Here is a 27,417-nt window from a genome sequence, read left to right on the forward strand (position 1 = left end):
ATTTTCTCCCTCGTGTGTGAACACACTCTTGTGTGTTAGCCACATCATCCCTAAAACTACACTTCTACTCCACTCATTTCATATCATTATCATCAAGTACTTTCTAGCTTCATAACTTTGTATCCCTTGCTCTCTGAGCTCTTGTATGACTGTGTGTGCGTGTGTGTCTGTGTGAGTGTGCAAAGTATATTCTCCCTCATCCAACATTGGTATCAGAGTAGTGTTCAGAGTCTTGATTTCAGAGCTTGCATTTGCATTCAATTGACAGTCCCCCGCCAGCGGTGTTCGCGTTTGCTCTTACCTCGACATCCTGCACTTGGCCTTGACACCCTCCTCATTGGCCTAGTTTTCAGAGATTTGCTGCTGCAGAGCCAATAGCTTGTCACCATTAATCTCTGAAGCGATGAAGTAGGTGTACATTGTTGGTCTTCTTCAGTCTCGCCAACTGACCATCCTTTCATCTATGCCTCCTCACAGCTCTTGGGTAAGCTCTCACACTTTCCACATAGTTCTAGGGTTTCTTCTTTCTATTATACATTGGTCAGCTTCCTTTTTTGCTGCTATGGTGGGCAGCCCTGCACACTAGCACTACACTTAGCTTAAGCTTCAGAAGCTTTCTGCATCGGATTTCAGTATTCACCATTTTTTGTGTCGTTGTTTAAGTACCAGCTTTCAACATTCAGCATTGGACTTTTGCATCTATCGACTTTACCTAGGCAGCCATCGAGCATTCCATTTGGCATTGACTTTTGCATCTATCAATTTTGCTTGGTCAGCCATTTAGCTGCCTCAGCAGCTTGGCTTGGTCAACAAATCAGTCTAACTGCATCCATTAATTTTTCTTAGTTAGCCATTCAGCTTCATCCAGAAGCTTGGCATGGTCAACAAATTAGTCTTTGGCTTTCCTCATTCAGCATTCACACATTCAGCATTCAGCTTTAGTTGTGCTCAATTAGCCATTCAGTTGCATTTGTTGGTTTTGCCTGATCAGTAAATCAACCTTCAGATTTTAGCTTTTGGCATTTAACTTCCTTGTTCATTAGCAGAGCTACATCAATCGACTATAACCTTTCAGATGTTCAGCGTTTGGCTTTTCTTATTCAGCCATTCAGCTTCAAGCATTCTGTATTTAGCATTCCCCTTCAGTAGCGAGCCATTCATCCATTCGGCTTCAGGCATTTAACATTAAGCATTTAGCTTTAGGCTTTTAGCCATTCGATTTAAGTAATCAGCTTTCAACGCTTGGCATTTGACATTCAGCTTTCAGTCGTTTGGCATTTGATTGTGGCTTTCCACATTAGTATCAGCTTTTAATCTTTAGCTATCAGCATTTAGCAGTTGGTCGGGTTTACTTTCTTGGCCGAATTTACTCCATTGGTGGCTGGGTTTACCCATTCAGCAGTCACCTTTAAGCTTTGGCACTCTGTATTCGGCATCTGAATTTTGAACGTTTGCCTTTGACATTCGACATTTGGCTTTTAGCTTTCATCTACTGATTTAGTCAGCCGATTCAAATTCCACCCATCACAGCTGGTTCAGTGTCTATCCGTTAGCTGATTCCACGTTAGCTTCTGACCTGCTGACCTACCCGATGCCACGTTAGCTTTTGACATGCTAACCTGCTGATGCCATGTCACCTTCTAACCTATTGACCTATTGATGCCACATTAGCTTCCAACCTACTGACATCACGTTAGCTTCCAACTTGATGACTCTATGATAGCAGATTCTGCACCTGCCGAATCCGCACCGCATTTGTCGATTTTGCATGCAGCTTCTTACTTGCAGATTGCTGATTTAGTGAGTTTGCACACATGTTAAGCAAACATTTGAGGTACTTTAAGTCACTTAAAGCTATTTCTTATGTCAGATAATACTTCAGTTTGCACATTTCTTTGCTGTGTGTAAAATGTCTAAAAACACCAGTGATTTATTTGGCATGCTATCCATTGAGGACAAATTGGATGGCACCAACTATCCCATGTGGGCATACATGATGAGGCATGTATTGGTGGCAAAGAACTTGTGGGTGCATGTATCTAGTGCTGACTTAAGGCCTGCTGACCCCACATCCACTATCAGCACCTTAGGTGGTTCCACTAGTGAAACCAATGAATAGATGAATTGTACCACCTGCACTTGTTCCTTCTACAATAGAACATCTTAGATGGGATGCTTAATATGCGCAGGTGCATGCTCTAATTTCTTTCTCCAAACGGCAAGTCATACCTCATATCCGTTCATGTACCTCTTCTAAAAGTGCATGGGATATACTTGCCTCTCTGTATCATATCGTAATGAAGCTCGAGTTGCCTATCTATGGAAAGAGCCTAACTTGGAGCATTTGACTGAGGGTGAATGTATGGATGCATTAATGACCCATGTCAAGGATTTGAGAGAGCAGTTGATCAATATTGCAATGAAGCTCGAGTTGCTTATCTATGGAAAAAACTTAACTTGGAGCATCTAACTAAGGGTGAATCTATGGATGCATTTCTGACCCATGTCAAGGATCTGAGAGAGTAGTTGATCAATATTGATGAGGTCATTCTTGATAGTTCGCTTGTCTCTATAGTTCTCAATGGCCTACCTAAATCCTATCAAGGGTTTTCTACCAATCTTTGCCTCTTGATAAAGAGGAATATATATTTGTATGCATTTGATGAGTTGGTAGCTCTCTTGTTATAGGAAGAGTAGTCTCGTTCCAATCGAAACAACATGCTTGCTTCCAATCAAGCTTTTTCTGTCTCCCACTATGGAAAAGGAAAATCTGGGGCTCCTTCTCGTGTGTGCTAAACCTAAGGGTAAAGCACCAGCCCATTTAGATCCTTCTGAGCCCAAAGAAGAAAAATATGAGAAAAAGATATGTAACTATTGTTGGAAACATTGTCATGCCATTGAGGACTACTGGAAGTGGAAATAGAGTGAGAAGAAGAAGCATCAAGCTCTTGCTCTACCACCACAGTTGACAATGACAATGCAGAGGAAGCCAATCTCACACATGATGGCTATGCTTTAACAGTCACATACAGTGATCTACTCGCCTCTTGTTTGTCATTATCGGATGCTGATTGGTACTCTAATTTAGTTGCAGGGTTGTTAGTTGGTGCTGGTTCATCTGATGCAGCATTGCATGATGCTACTATGCATGATGCTACTATGCATGACATTGATCCTGGTAATAATCCAGACTCAGATGATTATGGAGTTGTCTCTATGGCAATTGCATTTGAGGGGGGACACATGTTGTGTATTGTTGATGGTGATGTGTATGTGGTCACATGCATTTGACCTCTCAATTGTGCTATGTCTTGGAGACATACCTGTATAGAGTGATGCCTACTTGTTGAGATGCATTACTTTCTTTCCCAGCTCCTTGTTCAACTTGCCTCACCTTTGTAACGCATTGACATGGATGCTAATGGAGTCAGACTATTACATTGTCTTCAGCTTGGTTGCCTTGTCACTATGCATAATTTAGAGTTCCTTTACATCAATCTGTGTGGGATTACACATCTCTTCTATTTTGACTTGCTAAGAGGTTGTTTTATACTCTCATGGTCTGGCTAGATGTATGCTTTGTTGCTCCCAATTGACAGATTATTATATCAACACTGTTGGTCGGGTTCACTAAATCAACCCAATCTGACCCACTGATTCCACCTTATCGGCTTGCCCATCGACAAAGGTTAGTTTTCTAATGTATTGACATTTAACGGACCTTGACATCTTATACATTACTTTTGTGCTTACATCCTCTGCTTATTGTTGCTGACTTATATGAGCCCCCTTCGGCTCTGAATGAGTTCTCTGTTGTTGGCTGACAATCAATTCAGCAACCCAACTTTCCCATATTGCTCTCATGCCATGGGTGATGCATTAATTGAAGAGAATGCAGCCATTGTGATTCCCCACGCTAACAGTAGTACGACACACACTGCCTTTGGACATGCATGCTGATACAGCCCTTGTTACTTCCGCATTACATGAGGAGTCACTTTTTGTTTTTAATGCATTGGAGGATGATAATTGGGTTACAGCCATGCATTTAGCCTTCTGCTGCTGCTGCTACTAATCAATAGATTCAGCAAAAATTAGCCCTTATAATTTACTCGTGATGCTACAACATGCATTTGGTGTTACATCAGACATTGGGCTTTTTCACTATTTGGGTATCTAGTTCATAGCATTTGAGGGGGGCATAGTACTACCTCCAAAGAAGCTTTTGATGTTGTCCCTTATCAGCAAACCGTCGGATGCCTTATTATCTATGAACTTGTATTCAATATGCAGTGTTACATTTGAGCAGATTTATACATTGCCCCCAGCACTCGGCATTTGCATGAAGCAACAATGTGTTTTCTTTATGCTTTACTGCCTACACTAATAGCCACTAGGCAACATGTTCGGACACTAGGGTGTCACTCAGTGGAAACTGACTTCTTCTTGGAAGTTTATGTATTTCATGGCTCTACAAGAAGAAACTGATAGTAGCCACTCCATGTTGTGAAGCTGAGTATAGGGAGCATTCACAACTATTGAGGAGTGTGTATGGCTTCGTCGTCTATTGGTAGATCTTTCTATTAGACAGCTATCTTTTACCACCATTTTCACTATCAGTTAGAATGGATATGCATTCGCGCAAAATCCGATTGTTCGTACGCAGACACAACGCATTAAGGTGCATTATCATTATGTCAGGGGAGGTTCCATACAGGAGAGATTGCCTTGACTTATGTGCCTACTTAGGCTAATGTGGTAGATGGGTTTACCAAGTCCCTTTCTAGGGAAAACTTATTACCTACTACACCATGTACACATTCACACCATTCACTTTAGGGGGGTTTGTTAGCCTTGAAAGTCCCTGGGTATGAACAGCCCTACACACGGGCACTTTTTACTTTCTACACCATTCACTTCAGGGGGTTTGTTAGCCTTGGAAGTACTTGGTGTGAACAACCCTACACACATGCACTTTCTATCTGCTACACCATTCACTTCAAGGGGTTTTCTAGCCTTGGAAGTCCTAAAATATTCCTCATATCGTCGCCTCAGGGATTCCCGTCCCCCCGAACCCCCGCCAGGGGGCATCAATGGTCACAATAATGACCCCATCAGCGTCTAAGCCAAGGTTCCCACTAAACAAATATGCATCATGGCTACTCCTCATAATGGGGGCCTAATAAATGTGCATTATACATCAAAGTGAGATACATGCTGAGAGGCGGGCATTGAGTGTATACTAACAATCTCAACCCCACTACCTCCTTATTACAAACTAATAACAAAAAGGGTACCAACCCTTCTCTTTCATCAAAGAAGGTAACTCCACCGTGACAACCAATGTCTATATATCTTCATGGTATTAAGAGGTGATTGAAAAAGCAGATACTTGTGGGGCTCAAGGCTAGTATAAGGGTCCAAATCCAATTTTGTTGCCTCAACAAGCCTCAATCCAAATGCAAATCTCAACGACCAAAAGAGAAAACTACTCCATAACATCATTCATAAAAACTTGTTGTGAGTTCACCAACAAACTCCGTGGACTTAACACGTGTGGGTAAAAAAGCAATTGCTATAAGGTCAAGGTAGTTCCAAAGATTGGATTCCCAAGTGCCTCCAAATATCACCTAAGCCTACACTAAGAAAGAACCCTTAACATTATAGGCATCAACGAATGGTTCATAATGTTTATCAAAGGTGGGTGCTTGTGTACATACTTCAAGAGCAGGGGTATTATGATGACAATTCCATCATACGGTTGCTCAAACCAAACAAAATGAAGAAAGCCTTGTGAATAACTTTAGTTCCAAAATCTTCACCTAATCTTCGACAATAATGGAGGCTAAAACAATACTACGCAAACAACGTAAACCCTCTCATACACACAACAAATCCATAACGGCTTGCATGTTTAATCAGCAGACAATGGCAACCAACCAATAAGTCCATCCATCGCCTCAATAATGCCTAAGCCACGTCATCCTTGAGGATAATTTCTTTAAATAATGAGTGTTGATTCAATATAACAAGTGAGAAGTTGAGGCTCACCATCTTGTTTTAATGATTGTGTCTAGGTTCCTCCGGACCCACCCTCTCTTCTTCCTATTACTAACATCTCTTAGATTTTCAATTAACAATGATGCAAATATTGTAACCTTGCTTGTGATTGTCAAAAAGAAAGTGAGCAAAAACATTTACAAAAAGGCAATTTAAAAAATAAACAGGATGATGAAGCTCACAAAAATTAAAAAATGCAATCACTCATAGAGGCCGACCCCTGCTAAGAACTCTCGCAAACTACTAACCATATCATTTACTAACCATCCATTCCCATTCCTTTTGGAGGAACAAGGACCATTGAACTTCAAAATCAAAAGCCATTATGAAAGCTTGGCAACTCTCCCCACAACAAGGTCTTCACCACAGTGATCGGGGGGATTGTTAACTCATTCTCATTTTGGAGTTAATGAGAGCTACCACCATTATTCTACATCAAAGCGCAAAGATGTACACACCAAAAGGTTGTACAATCAAGCTATGAAGCAATGGTGTCTAAAACTAAAACTTCGATGGGTGCTCGTAATATGGTCTAATAGAATATTTATGTTCATTCATGCTTCAAGAGCATGTGGTACCAAGCTACAATGATGTGCTACTTGATATATGTCATGGATGTATTATGAGAATAAGCATTATATCATCATTAGGCCACTTATGAGCCTTGGTCGGCTAGTCACAACTTAAGTATGTGTGAACACTTATGGCCATGTATATAAGTGAATTTATAATGGAAAGGACTCTCCCATTGTGCAATAGAGTATTCCTCTTGCTAATAGTGAGGTGAGAGGAGGGACGAGGACTGTAGTGCAACGTAATGGTCTGATAATGCTCATGAGAGGAGGGGTCGAAAATTGTTACCTAAGGTGTCCACCATGAGCTTGTCCACTAGAAAGTTCCCTACGATAGTTGTGCTTACTAAGGTAATATCTTGTGAATGTGTTCTAGGAGAGGCCAAAGTGGGAAATAACATGCTCATCCACAACAAGAAAGCTGAAACAAATCTTTTTGGAGAAAATCGAGATGTCGATGTGATGGTCGTCATTAAAGGTTTGGAGTAGAACTATATCCCACTAGCAAAACTCTCCCTAGATCAAAACTTGTACGAGGTGAGAATGGCGATGGAATCATTCTCCCATTTGAAGCTAATGGGATGTGCAAGGATGGATAGGTGTAAAAAGTGCCAAATGATGAAGACAACAAAGGCAAAAAAATGTGATGACAAATGTTGCTAAACTGAGAGAAATTCAAGAGTTCAGAGATCTCTTAGAGAGAAAAAAATGAAGAGGGAGACAAAAGAAACAATGTTGTTTGATGGATGCTGGTTAAGAAAAAGAGCTTAAAACTGATTGATAACCTTAGCTCCTATTGATTAATTAATGAGGGATAAGGTTATCAATCAAAGTAGGTATGAATTCATTATATTTACATTAATTTTTTGTACCACTAAATTTACACCCCATGCATATTTCTAGCCTTTGTCCTACGCTTATGTGAAAAGAAATTTGATCGTCTCGCAATGGCTCTCCCTTGCGGGGTCTTAAAGACCCTTGTGAGGGGAGGATGTCTCTTGCCCTCCCATATATACAAAGCGTGATTTTTAAAAAAAAGAAAAGATTTCACAAATTATTTTGTTAATTAAACAATGTGTCTCTCTCATTCTGAGGTTGATATAAGCCCTCAGTCTCCTAGAATGTTCGAAGGTAAGAAGGCTCTAGATAAGTTAAGAAGTCCGAGATCTCTTCATAAACTGATTCCCAAACTTGTTGATCACCTTTACGATTCTATGCAAATTTGTAATGAAAAGATGAGTCGAATAGGGGCTGATAACGATGAAAAAATCGTATTCATTAATTAACCAAGCAAGAGACATCGTGTAAAACCTTATTTTATTAAGGTGGAACTTTAATCTAAACGTTATGATACCAATTAAACGTCGCCTACCAATTTCCATCAAATTGCAGTTTTTTCGGTTTCCGTCATCTCTCCCTCAAAAAAAAAAAGTTCGACTAGCTTGATACGAGCCACATAAATGAAAACCTTAGGCATTGATCAAATAAATTCTTCTTGTCCCTAAGGGTTGTCAACTTTCACTCAATAATTAGTAAATCCCTAAGGAGTGTCAACCTGTACACTCAATTAATAAATTGAAAGATCGCGGAACAGCCACATTTAACTTAATTAAACCATGAGGGTTCCGTTACATTATAATACCGTGTTGACCACGCGGTCGCGACCACGAAGCAACGCACCTATAAGCTCTCAAAGGCATTCTCTCTCTCATAGCTGTTGATCATCGTTTACCGCACGCAGGCAACTTTCTCTTCCCATTTGCAGCACCCAGGTGAGTCAAGCCCACCTGGGTTTCTTATTATTAATTTTTGTCAACTTTCACTCAATAATTAGTAAATCCCTAAGGATTGTCAACCTTTACTCAGCCACATTTAACTTAATTAAACTATGACTAATTGGTTCCTTTACATTATGTTGCCCAATGTGTCGCGATCAACAACGGTTGTCGCCTGCACCACAGGTGAGAGGTGAGTCAAGGCGTCGATGCTGGGTTTCTTATTAATTAGATGAACAAATTTTTAATCCGGAGGTTTTTAATCTTATTTCGCTAATATTTAATTTGGAAAAGTGAAATCCCTCCTCCTTTTCATTAGGAACTAGTCAATAGGATTGATGTGATCTACCTACAAAGTAGACCTAGCCATCAATGTTGTCCTTGGTTTACCATTCCCCTTTCTTTAAAATTTTAAAAAAAACTCCTTTTTTTTCTTTAAAAAAAAAAACAGACATGAGGGATTATACTATAACATAAAGGAATACAAAATGCTTTTTAAACATTGAAGCATAACTCTTAACGGATATATCTTTTGAATGCTACAAGTTCTGAAATTTTTCCACAATTGATTCATCTCTCTGGTTGATGATCCTCATCTCTTCTTCTATTGTTTCCCATGCTTGATTGAACTGGGAATAGTTGGCTGCTTGGGTGAGCTTGTCGAATTTCTTGTTGGCTCTACTCAGTGACTCTTGGTGCTTGCGTTGTAGCTTTTTCATTGTTATCTCTTTGTCTAATTCCAAGGCTATTTTCAAGAACTGAAATGTTCCTCCCCGGGCTTTTGTTATTTGGGAGGGAGTTAATGGCCTCTTTAAATTCTGAAGGGAGCAGATTTGAATCCAGCTGGGTAGCTAGAGAAGTAGGGGCTACCTTTTCCTTGGCTTCTGCTATTATTCTTTTGCACCTCGTCTTTTCTTCATCTTCCTCCCGCGGGGGCGGGGGGGGGGCTGAAAACATTAGCAAAGTGGTCTGAAATAACCCTAATGTTTTCTTCCACTGTCAGCCTTCCTGCCATCAGGACCTACCATCATGGGTAGGAAGTCTTTTGCTTGTTTTCTCTTGAGGGCTGTGAACATAGCTTTCTTTTTTGAACTGGGAGTTGGCTGCTTGGGTGAGCTTGTCGAATTTCTTGTTGGCTCTACTCACTGACTCTTGGTGCTTGCGTTGTAGCTTCTTCATTGTTATCTCTTTGTCCAATTATAGGGTTGTCTTCTTGGTGTTGACAAAAGCTCTGTCCACTGTTATAAGAACGTGTAGAGCTACAGACATAGATAACTGCTTAGGGTATGAACCGGGTCCCTGTGTGCAAGGCCTGAAATACAGCTGAACTGCAAAACGCAGGTGTTCTGAAGCTGCTGGACAGAAACGCTGAGGTCCTGAGGCTGCTGGACAGAAACGCATGCATGTACTGCTGAATTGGAGACTGTAGAGGACTGAATCAGGGCTGCTTTGGTGCTGAAAACAGGCTGATTGGAGGCTGATAGCAGGCGCCTAGGGCTGACTGAAGCTAGGGTTTCTCAAGGGGCTGGAGAAGCAAGCTTATGGGCTCTAGGGCTGGATTAGTCTTGGGCTGAAAGCAAGAGAGAGGAGAGCTCTTAGCACAATGAAGACTGAATGAGCAAAAGAGGCTCTAGGCAAGCCTATTTATACTAACTGGAGGTTGGTCATTTAATAAAGTTAAAATTTATAAATGCCCAATAATGCAAATAATGCTAAATAAATACTAATAAATATGGAAAAAATACCAGATAAATCCCAGTAAATTCCCTAAGGCTTTGGGGATGTTCTAAATGATGCACAGGCATATGTATGCATATTATGCAAGATGCAGAGTGCTTTCTGATGCAAACCCTAAGGCTTCTACTGACTCTACATGCATGAATGATTCTCTCCAAGTGGGTTAAGGGACTTGACTGATTGACTGACCCACTAAGGCTGAGGAATGACCTACGTAGCTCGTGCCTGACTTATCCTAGACTGAGGATGTACAATGGGGTCACGGCGTACGACAAATATCATCCTACTGGGTTCTAAAACTGTACAACTGCTGCACTTCTGATGATGAGCCATCTTGTCACCATGCACTGAGTGCAGAGTGCATGTGACATTCCCTCCTGATTAGCTTGGCGGCAGGTTCATGGCTTCCAAGTAGTCCGCGAATAACTGGGGGTACTCCTGGAAGAACTCCTCGTCGAGCCATACGGCTTCGTGGGTGCCTCGATCTCAGAATTTCGTATAGAACTGACGAATCCGTCGACCGGAACCATGCTTCCATCGATGAAGAAGGATCTGCTCAGGCTCAATAACTTCTGCCTCGTCTACCACGTCTGGCTGCTGTTCATCTGAAACATCAAACACTTCTGGACCAACATATGGTTTTAGCCAAGAAACATGGAAAACATCATGCATTGTCCAACTGGCAGGCAACTTTAACTTCATTGAGACATCACTTATCTTCTTAACTATTGGAAAAGGGCCAAAACTACGGAATGAAAGCTTGGGACAACGTTTGCCCACTTGTTTCAATCTCTGCTTCATGATACGCAAATAGACCCAATCCCCTTCCTTGAAGTGGACATCTCGTCTAGACTTATTTGCCTGTCTGCTATATGCTTCTTGAGCTTTGGTTAAGCGGTCTTTGACTGACTCAATGATCTCGGAAAATGCTTCCGTGGTTTTATTAGCCTCTAAAGATGGAGACACCATTCTCGTCAAAAGAGAAGAAAAACGGCGACCAAAGGCTGCTTCATATGGAGTCCGTCCGACACTGGATGAATGCGTGTCGTTTAAGATAGCTTGGACCAATGGAAGATAGTGCTCCCATTTGGACTGCTGGTCATGACAATATGACTTGAGGACATCAAAGGCCAACTGATTATAAATTTCTGTCTGGCCATCTGTCTGGGGATGGAATGCACTAGACAACTGCAACTTAGTTCCAAAGTTTTCAAATAATGCCCTCCAAAAATGCGAGGTAAACTTGGAATCTCTGTCTGATGTTATGGTGCTAGGCAAACCACAAACTGGATACCAATGCTTGAGAAACAGACGGGCTACGTCCTCGGCTGTGGCCGTATGCTTGCATGGGATGAGCATGCAGAACTTACTAAAGCGATCCACAATGGTAAAACACTGAGTGTTACGGGATCCAGTGGATGCTGGTAGAGGCCCTACAAAGTCCATAGATATGTCGATAAAAGGTCCGTCGGGGATAGGCAAAGGTTAAAGTAAACTTGCCTTCTTTGTATGGGGAACCTTGACTTTTTGACAAATCTTACAGGCTTGTACATGTGCATAGACATCACGCCTCATCTTTGGCCAATAAAAGGACCGTTCTAATTTCTCGAGGGTACTGTTGATACCCCTATGTCCTCCAACTAAGGAGTCATGGGCATCGTGGAGAAGAGCGGAACGCTTTTCCCGAGTAACACAGAGACGATTCTTGTAGAACAACCAACCGTTCTGTACTGAATAGTGGCCAGGCTCAGAAGTAAGGGCCAAACTATACTGAGTACCAAACGCAGGGGAGTCGACATATTGGTCTTTCATACTATCCAAGTCCTTCCCTGTGATTTCGAGAATGGTAGCTTCTTGGACTGCCTGGATGCTGGACTTTCGACTGAGAGCATCTGCTAGCTTACCAGGGATGTATTCAATCATACCTCCAAACTGTTGGAAGATTTGACTCCACCTGGCCTGTCGATCACTCCACTGGGCACTTGGCATAGTCTGAAGCCACTTAAGTGCTTGGTGGTCTGTTTTCACTGTGAAAGCCTGTCCATAAAGAAAAGGCTTCCAATGTTTGAGCGCTGTGATCACACCCAAAAGCTCTTTGTCATATACCGAATAATTCTTTTCGGCGACATCCAACTTTCTGCTGTAATATGCCACAGGTCTATTGTCCTGCTGGAGGACTGCACCTATGGCTACATTGCTGGCATCGGTGATGACCTCGAAAGGTTCGTCCCATGATGCTAACTTTAATACAGGTGCTTCTGAGGCAGCTTTCTGGAGTGCACGGAATGCATCAAGTGCCTTACCTGTAACTGAGACTTTCTGCTTGCGAGTCTTCACCCCCTTGAGCAAGTCGGTAAGAGGTGCTGCAAGGTTGGAAAACTGATGGACATGTGTGCTATAGGCCTGACAAAGACCTACGAATGAACGGATTTCTTGGGCGGTCTTAGGAATATCCCAATCTAAGATCTCCTGAACCTTTGATGGGTCCAGTCTAATCCCATCGGAACCAATGATGTAGCCCAAATACTGAACTTCCTTAACACCAAAGATAGACTTTTTGGCGTTTATGTAGAGCTGATTATCTCGCAAAAGTTGCAAGACTTTCTCCACATCTTTCTCATGCTGCTCCGCAGTGGCTGAGAAGACTAGTATGTCATCAAGGAATATGAAAACACACTTCCCAATGTGGACTGCGAAAATCCTAGACATCATCTTATTGAACGTTGTGGGTGCATTTGTAAGCCCAAAAGGCATGACTACGAACTCGTAGTGACCACGCTTTGTCCTGAAAGCTATTTTTGGAATGTCAGCTTCAAAAATGCGGACCTGATGGTAACCACTCTTGAGGTCGATCTTAGTGAAAAACTTAGCACCGTCTAAACGCTCCAAAATGTACTCTATCCTGGGCATAGGAAACTTATTCTTGATAGTGAGTTTGTTTAATGCCCTGTAGTCTACACAAAGGCGTGCAGACTTGTCCTTCTTTTGGACAAATAGGATAGGTGCAGCAAATGGGGAGGAAGAAGGCCGAATGAATCCGGCTCGGAGAAGCTCAGATAACTGCTTTTCCAACTCGCCCTCCCAGAAGAACTTGAGTCCATTCCTGCAGAGCAATTCACGCGCATGAGTATTAGCTGGACAGGACCAAAAAAGATGGATGACTGTTTCTAGGTGCCTCCGACATCTGGGGCGGCAGACACTATGCCCTATACCCAGCTTGGCTACCCTTTCATTGGTCCATACTGCATGGTGGAGAATCGACCACAGTAGGCAGGAGAATTTTGGGGGGGTTAAGCTGGACCATATGTTTTTGAACCTGTTATTCCATGTTTTCTTGTACCATAGGATATTCCATCTCTGATTTAGCTTTATATGAGTTGGGGTAGGGTCGGTAGACTTTGGAATAGGCCTTTTAGGGTGTCCAAGGCTCTCCAAAGGCTCTTTAGGAGGGAGCTACCTTTGGGTTTAATCTCGTAGGGGCTGAACCACAGAGTGGTCTGAGGGAGGTTTTTTCATGTAGGGTAATCCTTCAGAGAGAATTTCTCCAGCTCTCTGTTTAAGAGAATAGCCCAGTCCTCATTGGGATCCTTCCAGTTTCTTACTAACCATTTGGTAGCCAAACGATTAGCCATTTCAGCTATATTGATGATACCCAATCCACCTTTCTCCTCTGGGAGAGTACATATCTTCTAGCTTACTTTTGGGATTTTTATCTTCAAAGGGTCCCCGGACTAGAGGAAATTCCTAAACAGCCTTTCAATGCCTTTCAGAGCTCTGTCTGAGGGTCTCCAACAAGAGAGAAAGAAGAGTGTGGCCGGGATGAGGAAGTGGTTAATAACCAGAATTCTGCCCCCCATTGAGAGCTAGCATCCTCTCCATCTATCAAATTTCCTTTGTAGTTGATTAGCTATCCACTCCCACCATTGGTTAATGGTCACCCCAAACCCCATGGGTATGCCCAATAGTCTGAAGATTTGGCCCTCTTTGAGGAGTTGATATCCTATAATCAGTTAGCCATTGGGGGGGGTGTTCGATAGTGCTCTGATGCCCGTTTTGCTGTGGTTGATCATAGAGCCTGAGGCTTTACAGAAGATATCAAGACATTCCCAAACGTTTTGAAGTGAGATAGTTGTTTATCAGTGCATTGGTATCATTTGCAAATTGTTGGAGACACATTTGATTAACTCCCGTATTCCTTTGATGTGGCCAGCCTGTATTTTCTTTTGAATCAACCAGCTCAGACCATCTGTAGCTATGGCAACGAGGAGAGGAGCTAGCGAACAGCCATGTCTCATGGATCTATGGAGGATGATAGGTTCAGAAAGTGTGCCATTGACTGAGACTTTTGCCCTAGCATTGCAAAGAGGGTGGATACCTAGTGTATGAATCTGCTTCCCAGTCCCATGTTCTGCAGAGACTCTAAAATAAAGCTCCATTTAAGCCTATCATAGGCTTTGTCAAAGTCAATCTTGAAGAATACAAAGTCTTGGTTGAATTCTTAGCATACTCTATACCTTCCCATAGTCCTATGATCGCATCCAGAATGTATCTGCCTTTGATGAAGCCTTTTTGTTCTGTTCTCACCCAATCCTTTAGGTGGTTAGTTAGCCTTCTTGAAAGGATTTTGGCATAGATTTTGTATGCTGTTGTGAGCCATAGTGATGGGTCTCCAATTTGATATATTCTCGTTCTCCCCTCTCTTGTGTATTAGCTTGATGACTCGATCGTTGATGCTAAATTATGAACGTAGCTTTCGTAGGTCTCTCCCACTTTCTAGCCCACCACTCTCTGAAATATAGTCTCAGATGGTGACATTGTATCTCCTCTTCTCTTCTCAGGTCCGCTTTGGCTTGCACAGCATAGAGGGTTGAAGGGAGAGGTTGCCTTTGTTTACCTCCTGTTCCAGCAGCTGGAGCAATCTCTTGTATTTGGCATTTCTCCTTTTTTGTGTGACTTCAGCCACTGCCCTTCTTATATGGCTTAGGAACCCCTGAGTTTCTTTTGCCGCCAGGGACCATCTCCTGGCTAGGACTGATTTCCCTTGGAAGTGCCTGCGCCAAATTTCTTCCACCCCTACTTTGATAGAAGGCAAGTCAAATAAAGCTGGATCAGTGTGAAACCACCTTGACCTTATTTTTGAATCACTTTTTTCCAGCTGTAGTAAGATAGGTTGGTGGTCTGAGAGGGCTATGTGAGTGGCTAAAGTTACTTTGGCCTTTAGGTATCTGTTGCAGAGGTTGGAGGCCAGGTAGCAGTGGTCCAGCCTTGCCTTTCTGAGTAGGTTCCCTTGTCTATTATTGCTTCAGGTGAACTCCTTTTTTTGATCTATGTCCATAAGGCTAGGAGTGATTTCCCTTGGAAGTGCCTGCGCCAAATTTCTTCCACCCCTACTTTGACAGAAGGCAAGTCAAATAAAGTTGATCATTTTACATGCAATCAATATACAGTCAACATCACAAACATCACAGGAAACTTCAAGGGGCTTGATGACTTCCAACTGGTTCTGCAATTGGCTTCTAATTCATGTATGTGGTGCGCCTCAAAGATCGCAAGAAGAAATGATGAGAGATTATGGGGCAGCAGTGAAGACAGTGAGATTGTTGGCCTTGAGAAACTCTGCAATAGTGAGCTTGAACCGCTTCTTAGGGTTTTGCGTGCTCACTTGGGCATCCGCGGTAGTGTTGGGTGGTCTCATCAGCGGGCTGGAAACAGTGGAGTTCTTCTTGGTTGGAGCTTTACTTCTGCTGCAAGCTATTCAGTTTGCAGCTGCCGCTATTTGGCGTAGCTTTTTGCTGGCTCGGAGGTCCAAGGCCACCTCTCCAACAGCTACCAAAGCTGTGGCTTATCTCAAAAGACCAACTGTGGGATTGGAAAGAGGGTCATTCTTCTTCATCTTGGAGATGCTTTGCATCATATCCCTAATGTTTGGAAGCATTTTCCTATTTGCATTTGAAGTCGGGAAATGTGTCGGTTCTGTTCTATGCAGCGTTACCGCAGATTGCCAAGGAAATTCCACATGCCAAGGGAATGCGGAGCTTCTCACTTACCACTCTCTTGTTATATTTTGTTTTATTGTGATGCTGAATGCTGCAGTTGCTACAACTGGGATATTGTATGGTCGCCGCCATCGCTACCAGGTTGCATCACCATGTTTGGAGAAGTACTATGACAAGGTGGTGCGGGTGGCAATAGAGAATGGATTGTTGCTTGCAGGCCAGGTGGAGCTAGTTGACACTGCATTTGAAGCGATGAGTGAGGAATACAGGCATAAAAAACAAGCCAGTGCGGTGTTCAAGGTTTACGAAGACGTGGTGCACCACATGTACGAGCATGAAGGCTTTGAAGCTGCTTTGGTGGCACTGGGGTCAGATGACCGCTATTTGCAGGAAGCTGCAGCAAACATGGTGGGCTTTTGGGTGGAATCCGAGCGCAAATACTCTCAAAAGCGGCTCCGTTTGGAGAGAGTGTTACTGATGAAGCTTGCAGACCTGGCCACAAAAAGTGTAGGGCCCATTGCGAGGGCGGCTGCAAACAGCTTACAAAAGCTTGCAGAGCATGATCCACAGGGAATGGTGATTGGGAAGGGAGGGCACAGTCTACTGGATATCCTTGTGCAGCGCGTGGTAGAGCTTGTAGATTTGTGTGAGCACGAGTGTCACGCAAACCATTCAAGTAGCAGACTTAATGAGCTGCTCCCCCTCATCATCAAGGCTCTTATCCCACTTCTATCTGATTCTACCTGCTGTCGTTCACGCTTTACATCTGAGCAAACTGTACAGTTATCTCAGAAATTGCTCGTGGTATTTGAGAGCCAACACTCATCAAAGCGCAACCAGGCGGTTGCAGGCTGTGCGCTACGTATTCTCGACAGCAATGTTCCCTGTGAAGACAGCGTGCATCGCCATTTGAGGGCAAGGGAGGGGGCGCCTGCACATACCCAAGACATTTTCCAAGATGAACTAGAATGCCTGCATCGTCTTATCGGCGATGTCCAATCTTTAGAATGGGATGAAAAACTCCTAAACGTCATCCCCATTCGCTATAAGAGTCTAAAGCTATCACCCGGTGGATGGGTCAAGGTGACATTTCTTCCATGCATCATGTTTATAGTCTACATTTTACTAGTAATTTATGGAGTAGTTAATTTGGCAGCAGTCATTGTGCTCTACACTTACAGTGTGAAGAAACTAAACCACTCCAAAGCCACTGGACTTTAAATGAGTCATGACATAACCTAACTTCTCTATATTGTTTATCCTAAATTATGTAAAAAAAAACTTAGTAATAATAAACGTGACTATATTGCCATAGTAGAGATTGTCAACGAGATGATTTTGTATATTCTTTGAGAGCTTGGGCTTGTTTAACTATGCTTTAAGATTTATATTTACTTTCTTTTTGATATTTTTTTCTTTTAAGAGAATGATTGGTCTTAGAAGACCTTTGCCATTTCAACAATAGCATCTACATAAGAAAAATTGTTGTATACTAGTAGCTAGCTCTCATGTAAACAATCTATCCATGCATAGTTTCATTAATCTACGAAATCTGAATGCAAGTAAAATAGGTTCTCACGTTCAAGGGAAAACATTAATTAATTAAGTTGAGCCTTACAAATGTAATCCAATAGATTTCTGTAACGATTTGAATAAATATGTTATTCTACCCATATACATTAAAGTTACAAAAATCAAAAACAAAAAGGGGAAAAAAACTAAATTAAAATGGCCTTATAGGCTATATATATCCCCACATTACATGCACATGACTATTGCAAATTATATTGATAATACAAGATGTTTTTTAAAAGAAAATGTGATAATGCATTTCTTTGGCTTCCCACCAATAGCTATTGGCTTCCTACCAATATCTCTCAAAGGAATGCATTTCTTTTCCTTGAGGGATGGTAGTGCAGATGAAGGAATTTTGGTCTAATCATTACCTAGGCGTGCATTCAAGCATATACTTTTTTTTGAACTTCTATCCATGAAGGTTTGGATATCCTTGGATCAAATGATCACAAATGGAATAAAATACATTAATCTAAGATATAATTTATATAAATTAATCAATGAATTAATGCATCCATCAAACATATTTTAGTACACATCCAAGTAGTCTAAGCATCCCCATGTATCAAATAAGCCTCAAGTTCACACAAACGTGCTAAGAAACCCAATCATCACAAGCTTCTCATAACATGCTGAGAAATCCAATCATCACAAGCTTCTCATAACATGCTAAGAAATCCAATCATCACAAGCTTCGCATAACATGCTAAGAAATCCAATTATCACAAGCTTCTCATAATAAACAACAAATCTATGTGTGCAAGCATGGATTCATCTTGACAATCTATCAATACATGTGAGAGCCATGAACCAAAGGAGAACCAAATGGAATCTAAAATATACATGTCATGACAACAATGACCTCGAGGAAACATGGGACGGAACCATTAAAGAGAGAAAGAGTATTCATTCAATTAGTTGTTAGCACACTATCTGACCCTCCTCACACTCATCCACATAAAAGCATGATGCTCGACGATGTGTCCGTGGCATCCTTTTCCAGTCGAAGGGTAAAAGGACAAAAGGACCAGATGTGCAAGAGATTAGAGCAAATCAACACAACATGAAATGGATAAATGAGTGTTTGTATAATGGTGAAGTAATCCAGTACAAGAGACCCTCTGATGTGAGGTGACTCTGAGTAGTAGACTGACGAAGAATCAAAGAGGAAGTTGAAGTTAGAGGCTCAGTCAATGATAAAGGCTCGCGTCAGGGATAGTGGTGGCACTCCGTGGGGAAGTAGAGGTAGAAGGATGCAACCTCAGGACTATAGTAGATGCAGGTGTGCTATTAAATACTAATGGAGCAGCAATGCTGGCAAGAGTAGAGTCGATGATGAAGATGTGTGCGTAGATCAGTTAGGCCTTTACTATGGTAAATCCGACGGCGCGGCTGAAAGTGATGCGCAAGGTTGAAAACGCTATTGATTGCGTTGAATATGTTGGTTGATATAGACAGGAGCTGTTGTCATATAATGTGCAGGTAGTGGAGTCGTGCATCAAGATGATGATGATCAACGAAGCGTTGATGAAGGTTCAGCTGAGCTGTAGACGTATGATGCGTGGGAGGCATTGAGTCATGTAGATGATCAAAGCACCAGCTGGTGTGAGTGTTGTTGACGTTGATATTCTGCCAGGTGCTGCTGAAGCGATGGAGCCGACGGCTACTAGCCCGTTTCTCATAGATAGAGGTGATACGCCCACTTGGCACTATAGACCACCTATGTGGTTATTCCTTCCCCACCCATTACATGAGATAGCCCTCTCCTTATAGAGCGGCCAGCCTAAGGAGAAGTGCATTCTTCCTCCCCTTGTGTTCTTTGGTCCTCGCTCTGTACATGGAGACGAGTTTGTATTTAGCTCTTCGAGGCTTTTTTTTTGTGTTAACTAATAGAAGGGGAAAAAAAGCATAGAGGCCCCCTTATTTGCTTTTTGCCACACAAAGTTGAATAGGGTCATCAAGAAGGTCATTGTGAGACTGGATACTCAAAGGTCCTGGCGCTCACCCGTTCAACCCCTAGGGATGAAGATGGACTTCTACAGAGATCATCTTCTTCACTTGACAAAGGACGGTTTCATCATACGCCCGTGCTACATGGACACACATCTGTCATTTGGGGTGCGATGTGCCACCTCATCTCATCAGTTGCACCATATATGGGCCAGGGCAGCAGCAGTAGAGGATAGGATATGCCAGCTTTATCATACAGAGGCTAAGAAAGAGGCCCACTATATATACTGATGCCCGGTATACTATAAGATCAGAGGGAGGTTCCACTGCCTCTTCAGAGATGGATTCTGACCACTTTCCAGATCATGGATTTCCCATTCTAGAGATGCCTAGGGCTCTTACTTTTGGAGCTCTGCAAATATAGGGAGTCCTTATTGTGGCCTAGACCATCTGCACCCGCGCCCGAGGACCAGCAGAGTGAGCTCTCATTGACTTCTTTTAGACTATAGGTCCGAGAGAAAATTCACCCGCTACACTCAACCTCTAGGTTGATGCAAGAGCTCGACCGAGAGAGAGGAGTAACCCATCGAGCTATGCACAGCTCGACCGAGAGAGAGGCGTAACCCATCGAGCTATGCAGAGCTCGATGCCCCGAATCTCGTGACCCCTGCCCATGCTTGTGTCGCCCATAAGAGGATTAGAGCCATCATTTCCCACCACCATAAGACTTTGTCCCATCGGCTTGACTTTACTACAATGGGTACCATAATGCAACACCTTATGCGAGATATTTTAGGGTGATGTGAGAGCTTGATGCTCTTTGTATTGGGATCGGTATTGGCATTTCAGCTCTTGTTCCTTTCTTTTAAATTTTTGTACCCATGATGATGTATTCCATGGACATGATATAATCTTTGGTCCCATAGGTCATTTTGGCCTTTTATAGATGTTAATATAATTGTCTTCTTTCTCTTTTCTTTCTCACACACACATAGAGCATAGCTCTCTCTCTCTCTCTCTCTCTCTCTCTCTCTCTCACACACACACACACACACACACACACACACACACACACACACACACACACACACACACACACACACACAAACAATCACATGCTTCACTCTCTGGATCTTTACATGGCATCATGAGCCTCAATATGGTAACGGTCTTCAAGCTGTCCAAGAGGAGGTCTTCTTCAAGCCATTGAAAAATCAAGGCAAGGGAAGAAGAGCTGTCGAGAGACGTATTAGGCTGTGTGAAGAGGAAGGCCCTACTCTCCGCTTGAGAGGGGGGAAGGAGAAGAAGAAGAGGAGATGAAGCATATTTAAGCCGATTCAAGTGCTCTACAACTAGCTCTTCATTAACAAGGACCAAGCAATGATAGGCCAAGCTCTCAAACAACAAGAGTAAGTTAGATCTAGTGGCTTTTCCTTCAAATATGTATGCTTTAAGGTCTTTCCATAGTCTCCTTTTCATTATCAAGCTTGCATCTTGCAAGAAGAAGAGTATATTCCATGAGAAAAAATATGGTGAAGAAGTAAGAAGACCCCTAGCTTGGTGATAGAGAAGCAGGCAAGCCCTCATCTTAATAAAGAGCAGGCAAGCCACCAGCTTGTGAGAGAAGTAGCAAGCCCTTAGCTTAAGACTAGTCTTGTAAGAAAAAAGTCACTTTTGTGGCTATTCGGACCCTTCGTTAAAAAAAATCATACTCTTTGACTATAAAGTTGCATAGAAAATCCTCTCATGGATTTTGTCCCACATCATTTAGTAAGTACTTAAAAAATAAAAAGAGTTCGACTTTAAAAGTCTACCTATTCATGGTCATGATTAAGGCTCCTTTTGTAAAAAAGTATTCACTTTTAGTTTTTCAACTAAAAGAGATGACCCAAAAAAAAATGTAGGTTGCAAATATCATGAAAAATCCACCTACGTGTATCTATGGTATATGTATAAGGGTAACTTTAATTGCATGAAAGCTGTCAACTTTTCAACTCCCATGAAACCACTATGCTGAGTGCTTTCTGGCAACATTTTTGGTGTTTTTAAGAAAATCATTTTTTAAAATAAAAGAACCTTTGACTGAAACTTTTTCTGAGTTATTTATATGCTAGATAAGCACACTTGGAAAAAATCACTTTTGGATATAGTACTCAAAAGTTATTACAAATTTATGAAACAAATCTTGAGCCCCTTTTGTGGCAAATTACAAGACTAGTGTTAAAGCACATAGTCCCGTAGGTGTGACCTTGTTGGATATCAAGACTTCTCAAATCTTCATCATTCCTTGGAAGCTTATGTTCATTTTGAAGCCCTCACTCTAGGCATTCTATCTTGCTAGCCCACTAGCAAATGATAGATTATTTGAGTTGTAGTATTTCTACATGTGCGGCATAATATTTGTACTTGAATATAATCTCTATGAAAACCTTGAATATTACTCTTGATCATGGATGTCGAGTCACTAGTTGTCACCATGGGTTAAGTCGTTATTATTCTTTATAGTCAACTTTCCTACTTAATATCCATTTGGAATATTTAGCTCTGATTAATGAAAAATACATGTTCTTTAAAATCTACGGTGGGACACATGCTTTTGAGGATGGGTGCACAACCCCTCATGCATATTCCTTCATTTGGCATGGACAAGAGCGACTGCTCTCTCCTAGTCCCAAAATTGTCTCCATGTGCTTTGGATATAGCTATCTTGATGTACCTTGTTCCTCGGGTCTAGACTTCACAGTTTGCTGAATTTTGCTACATGGATGCTCTAAATGCCATATTTTGGGATGACACAATCTAGAGTACCATAGTGGGGAGCATTCTAACATAATTTGCATATTTTTGGGTGGAAACAGTGAGTCATGAAAAACGATAACGAGTCATGAGTTGTCGTTTACAACAACAAAGTGTCTTGATTTTTCACTAGTCCTAAATATTGATCAATTTTACACTCTTTTAGAGACATTGAAGAGAAATGTATTTAGAAATTTCACAAAATAAGCATAGTTTTAAATGTCTTTTTAAAAATATACATATTGCTAATTAAAAGGTGAAAAAAATTTCACTTTTCGTTGTCGAATAACAAAATGAAAAAAACAAGGTCAATACAAGATCTGATATTCTTTAAAACTACTAATAATTTATGTAATGTATAATATATTCTTTACTTTGAATTACAAAAATGTACTTTTTTTTCTAAAAATTTAACTAACTTCATCCCAATAATTGCATTGTTGGGGTTCATCAACACATGATAGACTCACTCTGAAACACCATTACTCACAATGAATCAACATAGAAAGCACTTCAGACATAGCAGCACTTGCACAAAGACAACTTCATATTGAACAGAATAATGCACAGAGGTAGATCCGGCAGAGCAGAAAACATGATTGAACTTGCTTCATTGAGTAAATACATCAGCATCAGAACACGACTACATCACCCTAACTTTGCCCCACAAGGCATATTCTAACCTCTTGAAGTAACAAGACAAAAGTAGTTGTAACTGCCCAAAACAATGTTCTTGGCATAAACATCCGACTCAGCCACATCAGACCTAGCAAAACCCGACTTAGCATAATCCGACTAAGCATTACAATATCCAGTTCAACACATGGCACGTCCCGATGGTGGATTTCAAAGAAATCTGACTCGAATTCACATATCCCTTGATCACAAATCATATTGAACTAAGACCCCAAAAAAAAACTCCTTACTAATTAAGATGCAATCCTTACTAATTAAGATGCAATCCTGTTGATCATTCCACACTTGCTTGAGTAGGTATGGACTTTGTCTGCATCCTTGCAACAATCTTTGGCTCAGAGTCAGCAGCAGCTGCCTCAGGTACCTCCACAGCTACACTTGCACTTTGTTCTTTTGTAGCCTCTTGCTTTCCTTCTTCCACCACTGGTCTCTCTAAAGATGCTCCATGCTCTGGAACCTGCTTCACCTGATCTGGATTTTGCTTCTCCTGCTCTGACACTTGCTTCCCCATTTCCTTTGCTATATACTCTTGAACTTGCTTCATCCAAAACTCCCTCTCTTTCTTCAACTGGTCAATCTCCACCAACAAATTTGCTTCATAAGCACTCACAAAACCTGTTTTAACCATTTCATATGGATATTTCAACACAGAGGACAACCTTTCTCTAATGGCCTTCCATGCTTACGCATACTATCCACCATTTGTTGCCTAATCACTTGAACATCTCCCTCAGACATTAATACTCCATTGACATCAACTTCCTCCCTCAGACATTAATACTCCATTGACATCAACTTCCTCCTATCCCAAACACTCCCGTTGATAGCAAAATCTGGCTTCCTTGCATTCTGCAAACTTCTCTGGCTCAAGCAACCCTGCTATTGGCCAATCTAAATGAGGTGGCTTACCTTGAAACTTCTTCAACGTGAAACCATTGACAGGTTTCTCTACTCTGGTACCAAAAACATCAGCCACAATAAATGTGCCTTGACCCAAATCCTGCACAATCTGATAAGGTCCTTTATACCTCAAAGTCAGCTTTCGTGGATGTGGTCCTAGCCTGGAATTGTACAACATCACCCAGTCTCCAACTTGAAATACCTTAAACTTCACATTCATGCTTACCCATGCTTGCCTTCTTCTCTGAATATGGTGTCATACGTGTTGTGACTTTGAAACCTGTTCTGAAAGACCATAATGTAGAGTCCAACTTCTCATCCCAGTCCTTGTGGTTCTCCTGCACAATCTTCTTCAAAATTCTGACCAAGGTTTTATTAGTGCTTTCAGCCTATCCATTAGCCTGGGGATGATATGCTGTAGACTTCTTATGCATGATCATGTGAGTCTTGGTTAGCTCAGAGATCACCTCATTCAAAAAATGAGTTCCCCTGTCACTCACCAACTCCACAGGGCATCCAAACCTGGTCACAATGTTGTGGTACAAAAACTTGGCCACACTTTGAGCTTTGTTGTCCTTAAGTGCTACAGCTTCTACCCACTTAGTGCAATAATCAGTTTGCCACTAGAATGTACTTACATCCCCTGCTGGTAGTTGGATTCACAGGCCCTACAAAATCCAATCCCCACTTCTGAAATGGCTCTAATGGCAGAATAGGATGATCAGACATTCTATCCCTAGAATCCGGCTGTCCAAGATTTTGGCAAATAACACAACTTTTTGCATGCTCATGTGCATCCTTCAACATAGTAGGCCACCATAATCTAGCTTGCAATATCTTCTTACCTGTAATGTCTCCTGAAAAATGTCCTCCTACTGCACCTGAATGGGCTTCTTGAAGTACAGCCTTCTGTTCAAAATCAGGAACACACCTTCTAATCACTTGATCAATCCCCTTCTTATATAGTGCTCTTGCAATCACCAAAAAAGGTCTACTTTTAAGAGCAAATTTTCTTCTTTGATTAGCTGAAAAACCTGTTGGCATAGTCTCATATGTCAAAAATATCAACATCTGATCATACCATGACTCAGATATTGCATTTTGCACCTCAAACAGCTCTGCATCAGGTAAATCATCATTGATACAAATTGTCTCTTCTCTAGTTTCTAATCTACTCAGGTAATCAGCTATAGCATGCTCCTTGCCTGGTGTGTGGAGACAATGACAAAATCAAACTCCTGTAACAACAGCATCCATCTGGCTAACCTTTTGATTTACAATGGCTTCTTAATCAGATACAACAATGCTTGATGGTGGTCAACATGAAAAATCACCATGTTGCTCAATAAATAATGTCTAAATTTGTTCAAAGCATACACCATCCCAAGAGCTTCTCTCTGAGTCACTGTATAATTCCTTTTAGCTGCTCTTGTCAAGACTCTACTAGCATAATATACAGGCCTGAACCACCCTCTGACTTTTTCCTGCATAAGAACAGCTCCTATAGCCATATCCGATGCTTCAACAAACACATGAAAAGGTAATGTCCAATCTGGAGATTGTAATACTGGAGCCACTGATAACATTTTCTTTAACATCTGAAATGACTTCTCCTGAGGTTCAGCCCAAACAAATGGCACATTCTTCTTTGTTAAATGAGTAAGAGGCATACATACATTAGCCAAATATCTGATGTACCTGGCATGCCATTTTACCTGTCCAACAAACCTACTCACTTCCTTCACATTCTTTGGAACTTTAGCTGCCTTGATAACTTCAATTTTCTTTTCATCAATAGACATCCCCTCTTTGGACACATGTCCCAACAAAATTCCACTCCTGATAGCAAAAACACTTTATAGGGGTTGAGGGACATCCTGAACTTTCTACATCTTTCAAAACACAACAGATGCTGCAAATGCAAATCCTTCTTTCCAAAAACTGAAAAATCATCCACAAATACCCTCATAAAATCCTGTAAGTAAGGCTCAAATGTTTTGTAGGGTGTGTAGTTAAAGGATGGTGGTCCATTCTTGAGCCCAAAACTCATGACTGTATAGACAAAAGCTCCCCATTCCGTAATAAAGGCTGTTTTATGTGCTGATCCTCCTCAGCAACCTTAATCTTATTGTACCCAAAAAAACCATCTAAAAAGCTATACAACTCTTGCCCTACTACTGCATCCAATATTGCATCACAAAATGGCATTGGGAATGGATCAGTAATGGTGGCTGCATTTAGCTTCCTGTAGTCAACACACACTCTTAACTTGCCATTTTTCTTAGGCACCACAATGATAGGAGATAACCATGCCACCTCATTTGATAGGTTTGATAAACCCTACAGCCAACAACTTATCAATCTCCACCTTAACCTGTTGAGAAAAGTTTGGATTCATCCTATACCTCTGCTGCACAATCGAAACTGCATCCTCTTTAAGATTGATGTGTTGCTGGTGCAGATCTGGATCAATACCTTTTACATCAGCATAATCCCTTGCAAATACATCCTTATACTCCAACAATAGCTGAAATAGATCATTCAAGTACTGTCCTTCCACATGAATGCTCACCTTTACCATCTTTGGATCCTCATTTGTGCCCAAATTGAGCTCCTTCAACTCATCATGTTTCACCCTGTTGGAACCTCCAAATCTCTTGTATATCTTTTCTGCCATATCCCTTGCTTCCCTCTCTTCTTGAGCTAGGGCTTCTTTTGAGCTAGAGGCTTCATTCTGATCTACCATTTGTATCAATTCAGATCCTTCTATTACCTGTCCAGGAACTAGATCAGAGCTTGTTTCCATTGACTCATCTTCCTTATGCAAGATCCCTTCAACATCAACTTCAAAGACATGCACAATTGATGGGTTGGCCTTCAAAAATGCTTCCTCCTCATCATCTTCAACTTCCTCTGCCAAATTAATGGTTTGGGCATACAATGGTATCTCTTTGAAAGGAATGTTCCTCCTGCCTAGCATAGGTATAGTTACCACCTGTTTACCTTTTTTCAAAACAACCTTATTTTCACCCCAATCCTGCTTAACTTTACCCAGTCTGAACCAAGGTCTTCCCAATAACATCTCATAAGAAGCATCTCCCTGCTTCATTTTCAAAACCAGAAAGTTCACTAGAAAATTCATACTTGCAATCTGAATGGACTGCCTCAGAATCCCTAAAGGTTGAACCCTTCTTTGATCTGCCATCTTAACCTGAAAAGGTGCTGGGTCTAATTTTCCCAACCACATTTTCTGCTAGTTTGACTCAGCTAATATGTTAACTCCAGATCCTCCATCAAAGCAACACTTCTTCAAATGAAAAGTTACCTTTATGACACAAACTACAAAATCAACATCTGCTG

General features: G+C 41.5%; 1 protein-coding gene and 1 pseudogene across 1 annotated transcript; one reads left to right on the forward strand and one right to left on the reverse strand.

The window, feature by feature from the left end:
* Nucleotides 1-15,574: 15,574 nt before the first annotated feature.
* Nucleotides 15,575-17,437, forward strand: LOC147614528 (uncharacterized). The gene has a single exon (XM_086780471.1). The coding sequence runs from the start codon at nt 15,631-15,633 to the stop codon at nt 17,359-17,361; it is 1,731 nt and encodes a 576-aa protein (XP_086636597.1). The 5' UTR covers nt 15,575-15,630; the 3' UTR covers nt 17,362-17,437.
* Nucleotides 17,438-26,294: 8,857 nt separating this feature from the next.
* LOC147614529 (uncharacterized) lies at nt 26,295-27,139 on the reverse strand (annotated as a pseudogene).
* Nucleotides 27,140-27,417: the final 278 nt, after the last annotated feature.

The sequence above is a fragment of the Cibotium barometz genome, chromosome 42 (genome assembly GCF_041138505.1).
Source record: "Cibotium barometz isolate CiBa-2024 chromosome 42, ASM4113850v1, whole genome shotgun sequence".
Classification (NCBI taxonomy): Eukaryota; Viridiplantae; Streptophyta; class Polypodiopsida; order Cyatheales; family Cibotiaceae; genus Cibotium; species Cibotium barometz.

Bases quoted from the DNA above. Each gene is read 5' to 3' on its own strand.
- LOC147614528 (XM_086780471.1), top strand. From the start codon at position 15,631: ATGACTTCCAACTGGTTCTGCAATTGGCTTCTAATTCATGTATGTGGT.